This window comes from Globicephala melas, chromosome 11 (genome assembly GCF_963455315.2).
Source record: "Globicephala melas chromosome 11, mGloMel1.2, whole genome shotgun sequence".
Taxonomy (NCBI): domain Eukaryota; kingdom Metazoa; phylum Chordata; class Mammalia; order Artiodactyla; family Delphinidae; genus Globicephala; species Globicephala melas.
The window spans coordinates 38338803-38353635 of NC_083324.2; the positions used below are offsets into that span (position 1 = coordinate 38338803).

The 14833-nt window shown below is 57.9% G+C and overlaps 1 protein-coding gene across 1 annotated transcript; it reads left to right on the plus strand.

The window, feature by feature from the left end:
* Window positions 1–585: 585 nt before the first annotated feature.
* Window positions 586–14440, plus strand: MST1R (macrophage stimulating 1 receptor). The gene is made up of 21 exons (XM_030867173.2): window positions 586–831; window positions 2196–3491; window positions 6121–6309; window positions 6384–6512; window positions 6686–6856; window positions 7527–7687; window positions 8042–8207; window positions 8321–8457; window positions 8876–9037; window positions 9133–9226; window positions 9381–9593; window positions 9695–9841; window positions 9922–10084; window positions 10254–10355; window positions 10431–10637; window positions 10915–10995; window positions 11147–11328; window positions 11423–11532; window positions 11795–12032; window positions 12357–12493; window positions 14257–14440. Exons 1-21 carry the CDS (start codon window positions 586–588, stop codon window positions 14438–14440), a joined length of 4515 nt encoding a protein of 1504 aa, XP_030723033.2.
* The last annotated feature ends 393 nt before the right edge of the window (window positions 14441–14833 follow it).

Genomic DNA, 14833 nt, shown 5'->3' on the forward strand with positions numbered 1-14833 from the left:
TGGGCCAGGCCTTGTGAACTCACCTTGAGAAAGTGCTTGTATTCGGCACTGCAAGGCTCCATTAGCTGACTTCACCCACATGGCTTGCCTGCCCCCCTCCCACAGACCAAGTGGATGAGGAGGGAGGAAGGGGCACTCTGTGGATGCCTGCTGTCAAAGACCAAGGCTACCTCAGAGGAGATGCCAGCCTGGGGGCAGCCAACAACTTGGCCACATGATGGCAGCAGAGAACCAACTGTTGACTGCTGCACATCCACCCCCAAAACAGGTGAACGGGGAGGACCCCTCAGGTTTCCTCCCAACCTCTATAAGTCTCTCCCAATGTCCTGAGGCAGAATAGGGGCCACAAGAACCCATGTCTCAGCGCCGGGCAGGGAATGTTTCATATCAGTTTTGCCCTGCATGACTATCTTTAGACATGTTGACTGTGGAACACAGGAATGGTGCCATAATTTCTGATGTGTGTTTATTCATTTCCGGGCCAATTCTGGTTAGCGAAGGGAGTGCCTTTTATGTTGCCTCAGGCACGGTATCCTCCCAGCACTGGGTGTGGCCGCCCCCGTGCTGTTTCCACCCTGTCACCAGATGCTCATTAAGCTCCAGCCTGGAGGGGTAGGGGAGTCCAGCATTATGAATGGGAGATGGGGGGAGTCAGGTATCCAGAGTAAACTGTGCTGGGGTAGGTGTAGCACAGGGTCTGTGGGACCCACAAGATGGACTTGTCACCGCCTGGATCAGGTAGGCTTCCTGGAGGAGATGCCACCTAAGTTACAAGAGAAGGAAGGGAAAAGGGTGCTCCTGGAAGGAAGAACAAGGAGTATGGGCTGGATGGTGAGTAGAGGAGATACTTGTAGGGTCAGGCTGAATCCTGTTGGGCTGAGGGCTCCTCTCCCCACCCCCACCCATTACCCTCCAAAGCTCTGGGACTCACAGTTCACAGGTCCCTCAGACCTCAGCCATGGGCCACCCTGTGATGCTTTCCCTCCCTCCAGGGTCCAGGCCCACCTGGCTGAAGGGGATGTCAGGCTAAGGATGTACCCCAGGGCCCCCCTCCAGTGTTGCGGGGAGCCAAGTTACCAAGGAGCAGATGCTGAGAGATGGCAAGAGCAGAACTGAGTTGACTCCCCTATCCCTGCCCTGCATATATCACAGCCTGGAGAGAGAACTCTGGGTAACCACCTAGCAAGAACTGCACCCTCATTTCAGAGACTGAGAGGCTGAGGCCCAGCATGGCTTACAGAGCAGGTTAGAGGTGCCCTGAGAGCCAAAGCCCATGTTTCCCTCATATCAGGGAGGCCCTGGAGCAGAGCCAGGAATGAAGGCCAACATTTTGTGTTTTATTGTCCCCATCCTACAGCTTCCACCTACTGAGGCAGCAGTGGACAGACCAGAGCTAGGGTTGGGCCTCCACATAAGTTGCTTCTCCTCTGACTCTAATGTCCAGCCAACAGGGCTGGCCCCATCTTATAAATCCCACCTGCCCTGGGCAGGCGGGATGCAATGCACCATGCTGACACCATCCTGTCGCTGTCAACCCAGGGCAGGCCCACAGAGGGATAGTCTCTGCCCACAGAGGCTAGTGCCACTCCTGAGGTCTCTCCACACCTTCCCTCTGGTTCTCCACACATTCCTGGCCTCTGTTTCCCACACGGTGGGTCCCCCAGGCCCTGCCTGGAACGAGTGTCTGAGGATGTTGCTGTATCCTGGCGCTAAGAGAAGAAATAGGCCAGGTGGTCCTCAAATGCGCTGGGGCAACACGCCCCCTCACTTCGCCCAGTCGGTCGTGGGGGGCAGGACGGGACAGCTCAGATCTACTTAACCTCTCTCCAGGCCACTCTACGCACACCCACCCACAGGCCACTGAGAAAAAGGGGACCAAGTGTAGGTGTAGGACCCAGGCTTCCGAGGGCCAGGAAAGTCGAACGGGCAGAAGGGCTGGGCAAGGCCAGGCATAGAGCAGGCCCCGCCCACGTCCCCGCCCCCACACCCTGGCCCCGTCCGCCCCGCCCCTGGCACTCAGACTTTGCTCCAAGCCCCGGCCTCTCTGCGTGTGTGTACGCCCGCGCCAGGTGCTCAGACCCGAGGGCAGGAGAAGGCGGCGGGCATCTCAGGAGTCCTGGTGGGGTCGGTGCCCCAGGGCTCCCAGGACCGGCGCTCGACGCTTGTCCAAACCCAGACTTCTCGTTGGCTCCCAGCCAGGCCCGGGCCTGCAGGAACCTCCGCAGGCCGCCATCTGGGCCTCGATGGAGCTCCACCCGCCGCCATTGCAGCCCTTCCTGTTACTACTGCTGCTACTGCTGCTGCTGCTTCTGCCAGCGGTGCCCGAGACGGGAGGGTCCTGGCAGTGCCCGCGCATCCCCTATGCTGCCTCCTGCGACTTTGACGTGGAGTACTTGGTGCCCAGCTTCTCGGCTGGCCGGCCGGTACAGGCTGTGGCAACCTACGAGGGCGGCAGGGAAGGGAGTGCCGTGTTCGTGGCCACACGTAATCGCCTGCATGTGCTTGGGCCTGATCTGCAGCCAGTTGAGAGCCTGGCCACCGGCCCTGCTGGGGCCCCTGGCTGCCAGACGTGTGCGGCCTGTGGCCCAGGCACCCACGGCCCACCGGGAGACACAGATGCGCAGGTTCTGGTGCTGGAGCCGGTGCTGCCTGCACTGATCAGTTGTGGCTCCAGCCTTCGGGGACGCTGCTTCCTGCATGAGCTAGAGCCCCGCGGGACAGCCCTGCACCTGGCGCCACCAGTCTGCCTTTTCTCGGCGCACCACAATCATCCGGAGGACTGTCCCGACTGTGTAGCCAGCCCGCTGGGCACCCTCGTGACCGTGGTTGAGCAGGGTCATGCCTCCTACTTCTACGTGGCATCCTCACTGGACTCGGCGGTGGCCGCCAGCTTCAGCCCACGATCAGTGTCCATCCGGCGCCTCAAGGCCGACGCCTCAGGATTTGCACCAGGCTTTGCAGCACTGTCAGTGATGCCTGAGCACCTGGCTTCCTACCGCATCGAATACGTGTACAGTTTCCGTGCAGGAGCCTTCGTCTATTTCCTGACTGTGCAGCCAGCCAACGTGGTAGATGCTCCTGGCGCCTTACACACGCGCCTGGTACGGCTCAGCGCTGTCGAGACTGACCTGGGCGACTACCGCGAGCTGGTCCTCGACTGCCGTTTTGCACCTAAACGCCGGCGACGCGCGGCCCATGAGGGCGCACAGCCCTACCCGGTGTTGCAGGCGGCCCACGCTGCTCCAGTGGGCGGGCGACTGGCCACTGAGCTGAGCATCGCTGAGGGCCAGGAAGTGCTATTCGGGGTCTTCTCGGCTAGCAGAGACAGCGGCCCAGGTGTGGATCCCAACTCTGTCGTCTGTGCGTTCCCTGTAGACTTGCTGGACACTCTCATCGAGCAGGGTGTGGAGCGCTGTTGTGAGCCTCCTGTCCACCCTGGCCTCCGGCGAGGCCTCGACTTCTTCCAGTTGCCCAGTTTTTGCCCTGACCCGGTGAGCAGAAAGAAAGGGCCCTCACTTGTGAGCAGTGTGCACATGCTTCTCTTCCAGCACTGAGAGGATCTGGGACGGGGAGGGCAGGCAGGGAGAAGTTTTCTCTTCCACCCAGTTTCTTAGGGGGTGGTGTGAGGGAATCAGCCAAACAAAGGCCACACTGGAAGCTCATCTCCCAGCCAGGCTAGACCCTGTTGCTACACCATTTTGCTCTTTCACCCTCTCACTTACCGTGGCCCCTTGCTTTTTTAGGTAATTTCTCTTGTTATGTGAAAATTGGATTACATCATAACTGTCTCTCTACCAGGCACACTTCCAAACTCTGGGTACAACGATGGTTGTTCCTTCCTACCTGCCCACCACATATACCCTTAGGGACACACAAAAAAACAGCACCCTCCCCCCCACAGGCAGATACTCACAAATTCACCCAGACTCACATCTACTCACCAACACGTTTTCGCTTTCCCTGCGGGAATACTTGTTTTGCTCTGCTTTCTCAAGAGGGTGGGGCAGGAGTTGTCAGAGAATGCTCCCCTCCACCCCTGTTCCAGAGAGCCTTCCGGGCCTTGGAAGATGGGGGCTTGTCAGAGAGCCTGCATGCCTTGGGCTTTCTGGACCCACTCACCCCTGATTGTTCTCCATGGGGTGACTGGGGGAGGATTCAAGACATAGTGAGAAGGTGGCTTGGCTCTAGTAAATTCCAGGAGGCTCACCCCGGTCTTGTGCAAGCAACTAAACATCTGGGGATGAGTAAAGGCCTAGGAGGGGCTGGTTGGATTTGGTTCACCATGTAGGAGTCCCAGACTTTCACCATAGATGGGGCCCTTCTCACCCCAGGCAGGAGGTCTCCCAGCCTATGTTGAACTAGGTGCTCCTTCCTGCAGACCCTACCCAGGTTCTCTTCAGCCATGGTGTCAGGGAGCTAGAGCAGAGAGTAAGAGGACATTCCTTAAAATGCTTCCCTGATGACAAACCCAAAACCGTATCCCTTGAAGCCATTGAAACAGTCCCACCCTACGTTACAAGAGATTACGCCAAGGAAATGGGGTGAACGAACAAGCAAATGGCATTGGACAAGTGGCCTTTCACGGAGCTAACCCACAGTCACTGCTCTCTGAGTCTTTGGCTGCCCTGGGGCTCTGGCCCTTCTGTGATATTCTTCACTGACTCCTTTCGCTCTGATTGATGCCCCAGAGGTGGGAGAGAATTTACACACAATGAGGGGTGGGGGGATCTTCTGCCTCCCTCCTTCAACTGACTCCCTCTGGGTTGAGGAGGCCCTAGGGGTTGAGATCCCTAGTCTGGGTCTGGGCAGCCCTGACTGCCCTCCTCTCCTTCTCTCTGGGGAGTCAGAACCTCTCCCTGACTTGGCTAGTGGTCAGGGGATCAGAAGACACCCAGCACGACTTGGCAGTGCAAGGCTCCAAAAGGACTAATCTCAAGTCCTGGAGCCCAGGGGCAAACAGGCAGCGGTGCACCTCTGACCAGGGTAGGGCCTCTATTCCACCCCACAGCCCCACCTGTCCCTGAGTCATACTGAAAACACCTGGCTGGCTTCCTGCTAGGGCCAGGACTTTTACTCACCTCCAGTGAGGACAGAGTCCCAGTCCCCACCCACCCACCCTATAGACCCAGTGTGTGGAGTTTCAGAGCCCAGCTCTATGCTGAGGTCTTGTTCCCAAGACTTATAATCAGCACTGAGGTCTCAGGACTGAGTTAAGCATACTTAGTCTGATAGGGGCCTTCCATCAGCCTTGAGGAGTGCCCTTAGGGTTGGCAAGGGAGGGTCCCAAGCTACGGGGCTACAGAGCCCTGCCCCCACCTTGCACCCAGCTCCAATACCCTGCATCCATACCCTCACTGCCTGGTTTCCTAGAAGCTTCCACAGCTCTGCACTGGGGCACTGAGTGTCCCCCAAACACCCACCTGCTAAGAGCAGGGGAGAAATTAGTGTCTCCTCTTACCCGGGCCTTCAGGCCTTGGTTTATCCCTCCTGTACCCTGAAGGAAGTACAGGTAGAAGCTGGAGGTACAGAAAGACCTTTGGCATCTCAGGGAGAAGGACGACGTTACCAACCCTGTGCTGGCCAGTTAACCTCAGAGTTCAGCCCCTTAAGCAGGTGGAGAGACTGAAGGCTGAAGAGGGGACAGGGTTTGTTGAAGTGCAGGGCAGGACCAGCAGGGGGCAGGAGAGGACTCTGGTCAGGAGCTCAGACTTCCGACCTGCTTCGTCTTCTGAGAGGCGATAAGGCCTTTGACATGTGAGCAAACCTCTCTGAGCCAGTTTCCTTATCTATAAAATGGGGGTGATGAGAGAACCCACTCTACAGCGTGGCTGTGAGGACAGAATGGGGTTGGCTCTGTAAAACTCAGTAACTCCTTATGAGAATGGCCATGGCAGGGTAGGGCAAGGCGTAGGGGGAGCCAGCGTTCCAGCCTTGGCCTTCTTCCCTGGCCTTGCTACATCTGAGAGCCCCATGGAGGCAGTGGGGTAACTGGCAGGACTGGGGCCTTCTCCAGCCAGGCCAGGTGACGGGTGGGAGTTTAGGCTGCTGTGGTCACTGACAGAAGCCCCAAGGGGTCAGTTCATGGAGATGAGCCCTGACTCCTTCCCTGACCCTCCCCAGCCTGGCCTGGTGGCTCCCAGCCCCAAAACCAGCTGCCGCCACTTCCCTCTGCTGGTCAGCAGCAGCCTCTTACGGGTGGACCTATTCAACGGGCTGTTAGGACCAGCGCAGGTCACTGCATTGCACGTGACACGTCTCGACAATGTCACAGTGGCCCACATGGGCACAGCCGATGGGCGCATCCTGCAGGTAGGTCCCTCATCTCCACGGCCCCTTGTCCCGGGATCCCTGTCCCCATTTTGCTCACAGCCGACCTGTCCCAGGTGGAGCTGGCCAGGTCTCTCAACTACTTGCTGTACGTGTCCAACTTCTCACTGGGCAGCAATGGGCAGCCTGTGCATCGGGATGTCAGTCGCCTTGGGGACCACCTGCTCTTTGCCTCTGGGGACCAGGTAAGGTGGGCAGGGTAGGGCCCGGGGCCGGGCTGTTGGGAGCACAGCTTCTCCATCAGATCCAAGGAGGCATTGACACACAGGTCCCCCCACCCTGATCTACAGTAGGACCAGGGGGTCTAAGGGGCTTAGTCTCCCCCTTCAGCCACCCCTGAGCCCCCTGTTTGTCCAAGGTCTTCCAGGTACCTATCCAGGGCCCTGGCTGCCGCCACTTCCTCACCTGTGGGCGTTGCCTGCGGGCACAGCGTTTCATGGGCTGTGGATGGTGTGGGGGCATGTGTGGCCGGCAGAAGGAGTGTCCTGGCTCCTGGCAACAGGACCATTGCCCACCCGAGCTTACTAAGGTATGGCTTACCTGGCAGGGCACAGGTAAGTGTGGGACAAACCGGGCCTGGGGTGGAGGTCAGCAGGTCTTAACCATGATCTTCCTCAGGCCTGGGATGTCTTCAGTGTTTACAAGGAGAACATTCTTTTTTTTTAATTTTTAATAAATTTATTTATTTATTTTTGCTGCGTTGACTTGGGTCTTCGTTGCTGCGCACGGGCTTTCTCTTGTTGTGGTGAGCGGGGGCTACTCTTCATTTCGGTGCATGTGCTTCTCATTGCGGTAGTTTCTCTTGTCACGGAGCATGGGCTCTAGGCGCGCAGGCTTCAGTAGTTGTGGCTCACGGGCTCTAGAGTGCAGGCTCAGGAGTTGTGGCGCATGGGCTTAGTTGCTCCGCGGCGTGTGGGATCTTCCCGGACCAGGAATTGAACCCGTGTCTCCTTAATTGGCAGACGGATTCTTAACCACTGTGCCACCAGGGAAGTCCCAAGGAGGGTATTCTTGGCAGACGGGATGGCACACGCAAAGACTTAGAGGCAGAAAAGTATTGAGTGAGGACAAGCAAGTGACCTAGAGTGACTGGAGTGTGGGGCAGGCAAGGAGTGTGGCAGAAAACTTAGGGGAAAGCAGACAGGGCTGAGAGTCCTGACCCATAAAGGGACTCAGGCTATCTTCTCCTCCCCTCTCAGTTCAGCCCCCACAGTGGACCCCTAAGGGGCAGCACAAGACTGACCCTGTGTGGCTCCAACTTCTACCTGCATCCTCCTGGTCTGGTGCCTGAGGGCACCCATCAGGTCACTGTGGGTCAAAGTCCCTGCCGACTGCTGCTCAAAGGCAACTCAAACCTCAGGTACGACTTGGTCCCTGCCCTTTCTATCCCTGATGGGGATAACCAAGCAGCCCCTTCCCTGTGAGACCCTGTCCTCTGCTTGTATGGGGCAAGGAGGTATGAGGCAAGCTGTAGTAGCTCTGTGCTTTCTGTCTGGGGGGACATCTCTGTCCCTTCTTGAGCCTACATATGCTCTACCTGTCTGTTGAGTCATGGCAAAGCTAGTCCCTTCCCCGTCAGATCCTGCCGACGCTGGATGAAGCCATGGCTAGAGAGATGCTATCTTCAAGCTCAGATGAGACCTGTGATTTGTGGTGGGCATGCAACCAGGCCTGTGTGACCCCTGGCTGACCTTGAGTTCCCCTGATGTCCCAGCCAAGTACCCCGGAAGGACTTTGTAGAGGAGCTTGAGTGTGAACTGGAGCCCTTGGGCATGCAGGAAGCCGGGCCTGCCAACGTCAGCCTCACTGTGACCAACATGCCACTGGGCAAGCACTTCCGGGTAGATGGCACCTCCATGCTGCGAGGCTTCTCTTTCATGGTGAGGCCACTTTTCCTTGTTTGTGCCCTTGGCCAACTGGGCAGTTCGGGCAGGGAAGAGTTTAGAGTGGAGTGCCTCCTGCTCCAAGCTAAGCCACGTCCGTGCCCTCTTAGGAACCCGTGCTGACAGCAGTACAACCCCTCTTTGGTCCACGGGCAGGGGGTACCTGCCTCACCCTTGAAGGCCAAGGCCTGTCTGTTGGCAGCAGCCGGGCCGTGCTGGTCAATGGGACTGAGTGCCTGCTGAAACGGTAAGTGCCAGTGGGAAAGGGAATGGGAGGCCACAGGGTCCCACGTAGGGGAGCCCTCACCAGGTGGGGCTTGAATCCCCGACAGGGCAGGGGGAGGAGGGCTCAGTCACTCAGTGTAGGGAACAGGTCCAGGAAGAAGTGTCTTCTGCTCCCTCCAGCCCAGAGGTGGTTTGGGATGGCAAGAGAGCCCATTACAGAGTCCACTGGCTGCAGCCAAGGCTGTGGGGGGAACCTGTTCCCTCCCTGACTTCTTGGAGGCCTTTCTGGGACCACCCTATCTTCAGACAGACCCATGGAGTATGGGCAAGTTGAGGAGATGACCAACAGAGGAATTGGGAGGGGTCAGCAGGCTCCTGGGGGAGTCGGGCCTAGCCATCACATGGAGGGTGCCCCTGAGCCTAATCCCCCTGTTCTGCAGGGTCAGCGAGGGGCAACTTTTATGTACCACACCCCCCGGGGCTGCTACCGCCCGCGTTCCCATTCGCCTGCAGGTGGGGGGCGCCGAAGTGCCTGGCTCCTGGAACTTCCACTATCAGGAAGACCCCATCATGCTGGGTATCAGCCCCAACTGTGGCTACACGTAAGTGCCACCTCCTTGCCCGCTCTGGTCTCCTAAGAATGAGGGATCCAGCCTCGGAGAGCACCCCAAGTCCACCACCCTGCTCTCCTCTACAGTGGTTCCCACGTCACCATCCATGGCCAGCATCTGACTTCAGTGTGGCACCTCGTGCTGTCATTCCATGATGGGCGCAGGGCAGTGGAGAACAGGGTGAGTGGGCACTGGTAGCTGCCGAGTGGGCACTGGCCAGGAGGGAGGAAGGCCACACCAGTCCCCTGAGTTCCAGCCCCAGCCCATGCTGGGCTGAGGGGTCTGGGGTGGCTGTAGGTGGGATACCGGGCTAACCACTCTCGCATGGACCCAGCAGTGTGAGGGGCAGCTCCCGGAGCAGCACTGGTGCCGCCTGCCCGAATACGTGGTCCGAGGACCACAGGGGTGGGTGACGGGGAACCTGAGTGCCCAGGGGGATGGAGCTGCTGGCTTCACGCTGCCTGGCTTTCGCTTCCTGGCCCCACCCCACCCACCCAGCATGGACCTGGTCGCACTGAAGCCTGAGGAGCATGCCGTTAAGTTTGAGGTAAGTGGGGAGGATAGGGGGTGGAGGCAGTGGAGCGTTAAGGCTGCAGCCTGCCCGGAAGAGATGGGGGCAATGGCCAGCCCTCATGACTGTCTCTGCAGTACATTGGGCTGGGCGCTGTGGCTGATTGTGTGGATGTGATCGTGACCGTGGGTGGTGAGAGCTGCCAGCATGAGCTGCGGGGGGATGTGATTGTCTGCCCCCTTCCCCCCTCCCTGCAACTTGGCAAGGACGGTGCTCCACTGCAGGTAGGCAGCTCAGTTGGCCCTCTATGGGAAACATGGGTTGAGGACCTACAGGCTGGGCCTGAGCTGCCACCTGCCTCCAGGTCTGTGTGGATGGTGGGTGTCACATCCTGGGCAAGGTAGTGCGGCCAGGTCTGGAAGGGGTCCCACAGAGCACACTCCTCGGTGTCCTACTGGCCCTGCTCCTGCTTGTGGCTATACTGGCCACCATACTGGTCTTCAGTTACCACCAGAGAAAACAGCTAGGTGAGCTCTCCACTCCCATCCTGACCCAACCCCACCCCCAAACTCTGACATCTCCAAGTCCCTATATCCTCTCTCTGCCCAGGCCTTAGGGGTCTACTCACACCTCCTGGGTAGGGGTCAGCCTCTAGGAGCTTGGAGTGGCTGGCTACCAGGAGCCATTTTTCCACAGTCCTTTCTCCGAACCTGGATGACTTGGCATCCCTGGACCGGACCACTGGAGCCATGCCTCTGCCTCTGCTCCGCTCAAGCTCTGACTATAGAAATGGCCTTGGTGAGATGGTGGAGGTGCTAGAAGCTGGGACCATACTCTCTGGTCCACCAGCCCCTCATTCCCTCTCTTTCTCAGCAGCCCCTGCCATTGATAGCCGGGATTCCACCACTCAGGTCCACAGAACATCCTTCTCAGGCAACGGGGATGGGTCCCATGTCCCACTGCTGCGGAAAGAGTCCATCCAGCTTGGGGACCTGAACTCTGCACTCCTGGCCGAGGTCAAGGATGTACTGATTCCCCACGAGTGGGTAGTCACCCACACTGACCGAGTCATTGGCAAAGGTCTGGGGGCCAGGCCAGGTGGGGTTGGGGCTCAAGGGATAGTTGGGCAGGACTCTGAGCCTCCATTTGCTCATCTGTGAAATAGGAATTCTGTCTTCCGTGGGTTCTGGTGCAGATTACGTGGGTGTGGGGGGGCTGCAGGCTCTGCCATCATGAAGCTGCTGCTTGTCTTTAATGTCAGGTTGGCCAGTTGGGGCTCTGAGGTCTGGTTGCCAGTGGGAGGGTGTGGCGTGAGCCCTGGGCACTGGGCCCCCTCTCACTGTCTCTCCCTCATCAGGTCACTTTGGAGTTGTTTACCATGGAGAATACACAGACGAGGCCCAGAATCAAATCCACTGTGCCATCAAGTCGCTGAGTCGTAAGTGGAGCAGAGGCTGGGAGGATACTCGTCCCTGCTGTGCTACCACTGCTCTGAGTGACCTTGAGCAGGAGACCTTTCTTCTCTGTTTCCCCATCTGACCCTTGTAAAGGGCCTCCCTGCCCTGGGCCTGACTCCAGCCTCTCTGCAGGCATCACGGAGGTGCAGGAGGTGGAGGCCTTCCTGCGTGAGGGGCTGCTCATGCGCAGTCTGCACCACCCAAATGTGATGGCTCTTATTGGTATCGTGCTGCCGCCTGAAGGGCTGCCCCGCGTGCTGCTGCCCTATATGCGCCACGGAGACCTGCTCCAATTCATCCGCTCACCCCAGCGGGTCAGTGCTCAGCTGGCCCTGGATTGGGGGGCTTGGGCAACAGCTGGGGATGGAGCTGCTCCGTCCTCGCCTACTGACCCACCTGTGCCCCCAGAGCCCCACAGTGAAGGACCTCATCAGCTTCGGCCTGCAGGTGGCCCGTGGCATGGCGTACCTGGCAGAGCAGAAGTTTGTGCACCGGGACCTGGCTGCTCGGAACTGCATGTGAGCAGCCAGAGTGAGGTTGGGGTGAAGCCAAGGGGCAGAGCACCAGGGCGTGCAGCTAAAGGTGCCTCAGGGAAGGCCCATGCTCCAGTCCTTGCTGTGCAGCCCTGGGCATGTCCTTCCCTCTCTGGGCTTCAGTTTTCCTGTCTGCCCAATGCAGGCTTGAGTCGGACACTGTGGCTCAGAAACCTTGTAAGGGTCTGAAACATGTGGGTTCAGGGCCTGGTGGGGGCCCGTCCTGAGTGTGATTCTCCCCTCCCAGGCTGGATGAGTCATTCACAGTCAAGGTGGCTGACTTTGGTCTGGCCCGCGATGTCCTGGACAAGGAGTACTACAGTGTCCAACAGCGCTGCCATACTCGCCTACCTGTCAAATGGATGGCGCTAGAGAGCCTGCAGACCTACAGATTCACCACCAAGTCCGACGTGGTTAGGCCCCACCTGCCCCAGAGTCCACACGGCCTCAGAGAACACTTGGCCTTGCCCATTGATCTCCGGATGGTGATGAGCCCAGGGAATCCCCACGCTGGGCAGCCCCACAGCCCATTCGTCCACCTCTGGGCAGGTGTCAGGGCAAGAGGAGGCTGTGAACTCATTGGCTTCTCACAGACAATCCAGGCCCTGCCCAGCCCCAGCTCTGGACGGCTCTGGTGGTGGGCGGGGACAGAGGGAAATGCTTGTGAAGTATTGAGGAATGGGCTCTGACTGGGGGCGTTGAGCCCCTCATTTCCAGCTAGAGGGCTCTAGGAGGTAGAGGACCTGGGGGGGGCCCACCTGTCCTCCCCAGGGCGAGAGCTGAGTCCCTTCACCTGTCCCCTCCCACAGTGGTCGTTTGGTGTCCTCTTATGGGAACTGCTGACACGGGGTGCCCCACCGTACCCCCACATCGACCCTTTTGACCTCATGCACTTCCTGGCCCAGGGTCGGCGCCTGCCCCAGCCTGAGTATTGCCCTGATTCTCTGTGAGTATGTGGAAATGGCGATGGGGAGGGAGCTGGGCCCCAGAGACAAGGAGGGGAGGAGGGGGCCAGAGACAGAGTTCTTGCCTGGCTCTCTGACTGATTCTCTGGTTGACCTAGAAAGGGACCCTCTCTGGACCTCAGTTTCCTCATCTGTGGTTCCACCACCGTTCGAGGCTTGGTGCTGGAGGGATATCATGGTTGCCATGGTAACACCATTCCCAACTCAGAGTCTGGGTTGAGGCCAGTGATTTGATTTCCCAGCACTCTTCTCCCCTCACCATGCCAAGAGGGGCTGTTTTCCATTTATTCCACTTACTTAACCTCAAGGAAAGGTTCCATTAGCTCTCACACTAGCCCCCTCCACGTCTCCAGATCAGAATGTTTTCTTCATTGGATATAGTTTCAGATTCCCTGTTCCCAGAGGCATGGCAGCAGCTGTGTTTCATCAGTGCCTGTCGCGTGGTTCAGCTTCATAAGCAGCATGCATGCCTTAGCTGTGCTGAGGTCTTTGAGGTTAGAACAGGAAAAGCCAGGTCATAGGTAAAGGTGGTTGATGATTACTGTCTCACCCAGCTTGTGCTCCAGAAGGGTATGAGTCACCCTTCCTCACAGCCCTGCCTGCCTTGATTTTGCTTTTTATTATTTATTTCACTAATGAACCTGGTTCAGAGTAAGGGAAATTAACTTCACTGCCTATCTGCCTCCAGGTCAGGCTCCCTGAAACAGATTCTGAGATGGAGGTTTACATGCAGGGGGTTTATTGGTAGGTTAGGGGCGAGGGACGCAGGACTAGGTAGGGGGAGAAGTTGGGCTGTGATGCAGATGCAGCAGAGGCTGCAGTCCATCCCCTGGGGACCTCTGTAATTGGGATGGCCCTTCAGAGTTTTCTGAAATTGAGACCAAGGGGCCCAGGTCTTTGCTCCAGACATCCATTAGTCACTGCTTACAGATGTCCCTGAGGAAGGAGTGTGAGCTTGGAGGAGGCATTTCTTTTCTGCCTAGGCCAGTTCCTAGAGGGGGCCTCAGCCAAGAGCCATCAGAAGTCACAGGGGGAATGAAGGGGGGAAACTGGATGGCATACCATGGCATCCTCCATACCAGGGGAAGTCCCTTCTCTCTGGGCTTCAGTTTCCTCATCTGCGAAGTTGGAATGATAACAGTACCACCCTCAGAGGTCTGAGAATTATATGAGATTATTGTGTGTAGGTCACTTTTAGTATCATTTAAGGCAGGGATGACATTTCCAAGATAAAGGGTCATGTATTAGGACCCAACAGACAAACCTAGAGAAACTCTGCTTGGAATCCATGGTGTAATGAGCTGCCCCACACATCTCAGGGCTTTTAATCCCCATTTCACTGGACCTGGGGTTCCTTCCTGGAAGACGTGATGATAACCATGATAGCTTGTGAGCCGGGGCCTAAGCTAAGAACTTCACAGGAATCCTCTCACTTTATGCCCCAATAGCTCTGTGATCAGAGAAGACTCCAGAGGCACACACAGGTTAAGGAACTTGCTCAAGATCACATAACCCAGGTCACAGGACACAGGAGTCCAGCCTCTCTGCCCTGAGGCAATTTGACCTCTGCCAGGGTGGGAAGGCAGTCGAGAAGAGCTGCCCCTAATTGGCTGATGCAAGGCACCAGGCCCTGTCACCCGCTCTACATCCCATGTGGCCTGGCAGGGGGCTAACAGCAGGTGGATAACGCAGAATCTCTGGGTAGGGGTGCACCGTGCCCCTCATGTTTTCCTCTACCCGCTAGGTACGCAGTAATGCAGCACTGCTGGGCTGCAGACCCTGCAGCACGACCCACCTTTGGAGCACTGGCAGGGGACGTGGAACGCTTGGTGGCCGCGTTGCGAGGGGACCACTACGTGCAGCTGCCTGTGGCCTACGTGAACGTGGGCCCTGGTGCCCCGGACAAGGCAGAAATGCCCTTGGAATAGTCACCATCCCCACCAGTGCACAGGAGTATAGGTGGCCCGGCCCCTCTCAGAGCCACCAAAGTCCACGTGACCTCAGCCCCAGGCAGGCATTGGGGGGTTGGACCTGCATAGCGGTGGGAGTTAACCCCAAGCTGCCTCTGGGCTGGCCTCTGCCCTGTCCCTGTCCCTGCCTCTTAACCTTCAGGGGCACAGGAGGGCTACAAGGCACATTGGTCTCTCACTCCCCAGTGGGGGCCAGTGATGGGATCCTTGATGCAGTGAGTATTTATGGAGTGTCTGCTGTGTAACTGGCTGCTGGGCACAGGGGACTCAGTGGTGACCACTGGCCCTTAGATCATTAAATGAACAAATAAATATTTAATTACAAATTGTGGTAAGTGCTATGGAAGAAAA

Excerpts from the sequence above, each read along its gene's own strand:
- MST1R (XM_030867173.2), top strand. The coding sequence starts at position 586 with ATGCTCATTAAGCTCCAGCCTGGAGGGGTAGGGGAGTCCAGCATTATG. Across the intron at positions 10,638-10,914 it reads TGACCGAGTCATTGGCAAAG|GTCACTTTGGAGTTGTTTAC; the intron begins GTCTGGGGGCCA and ends CTCCCTCATCAG. Across the intron at positions 11,533-11,794 it reads CTGGCTGCTCGGAACTGCAT|GCTGGATGAGTCATTCACAG; the intron begins GTGAGCAGCCAG and ends CTCCCCTCCCAG.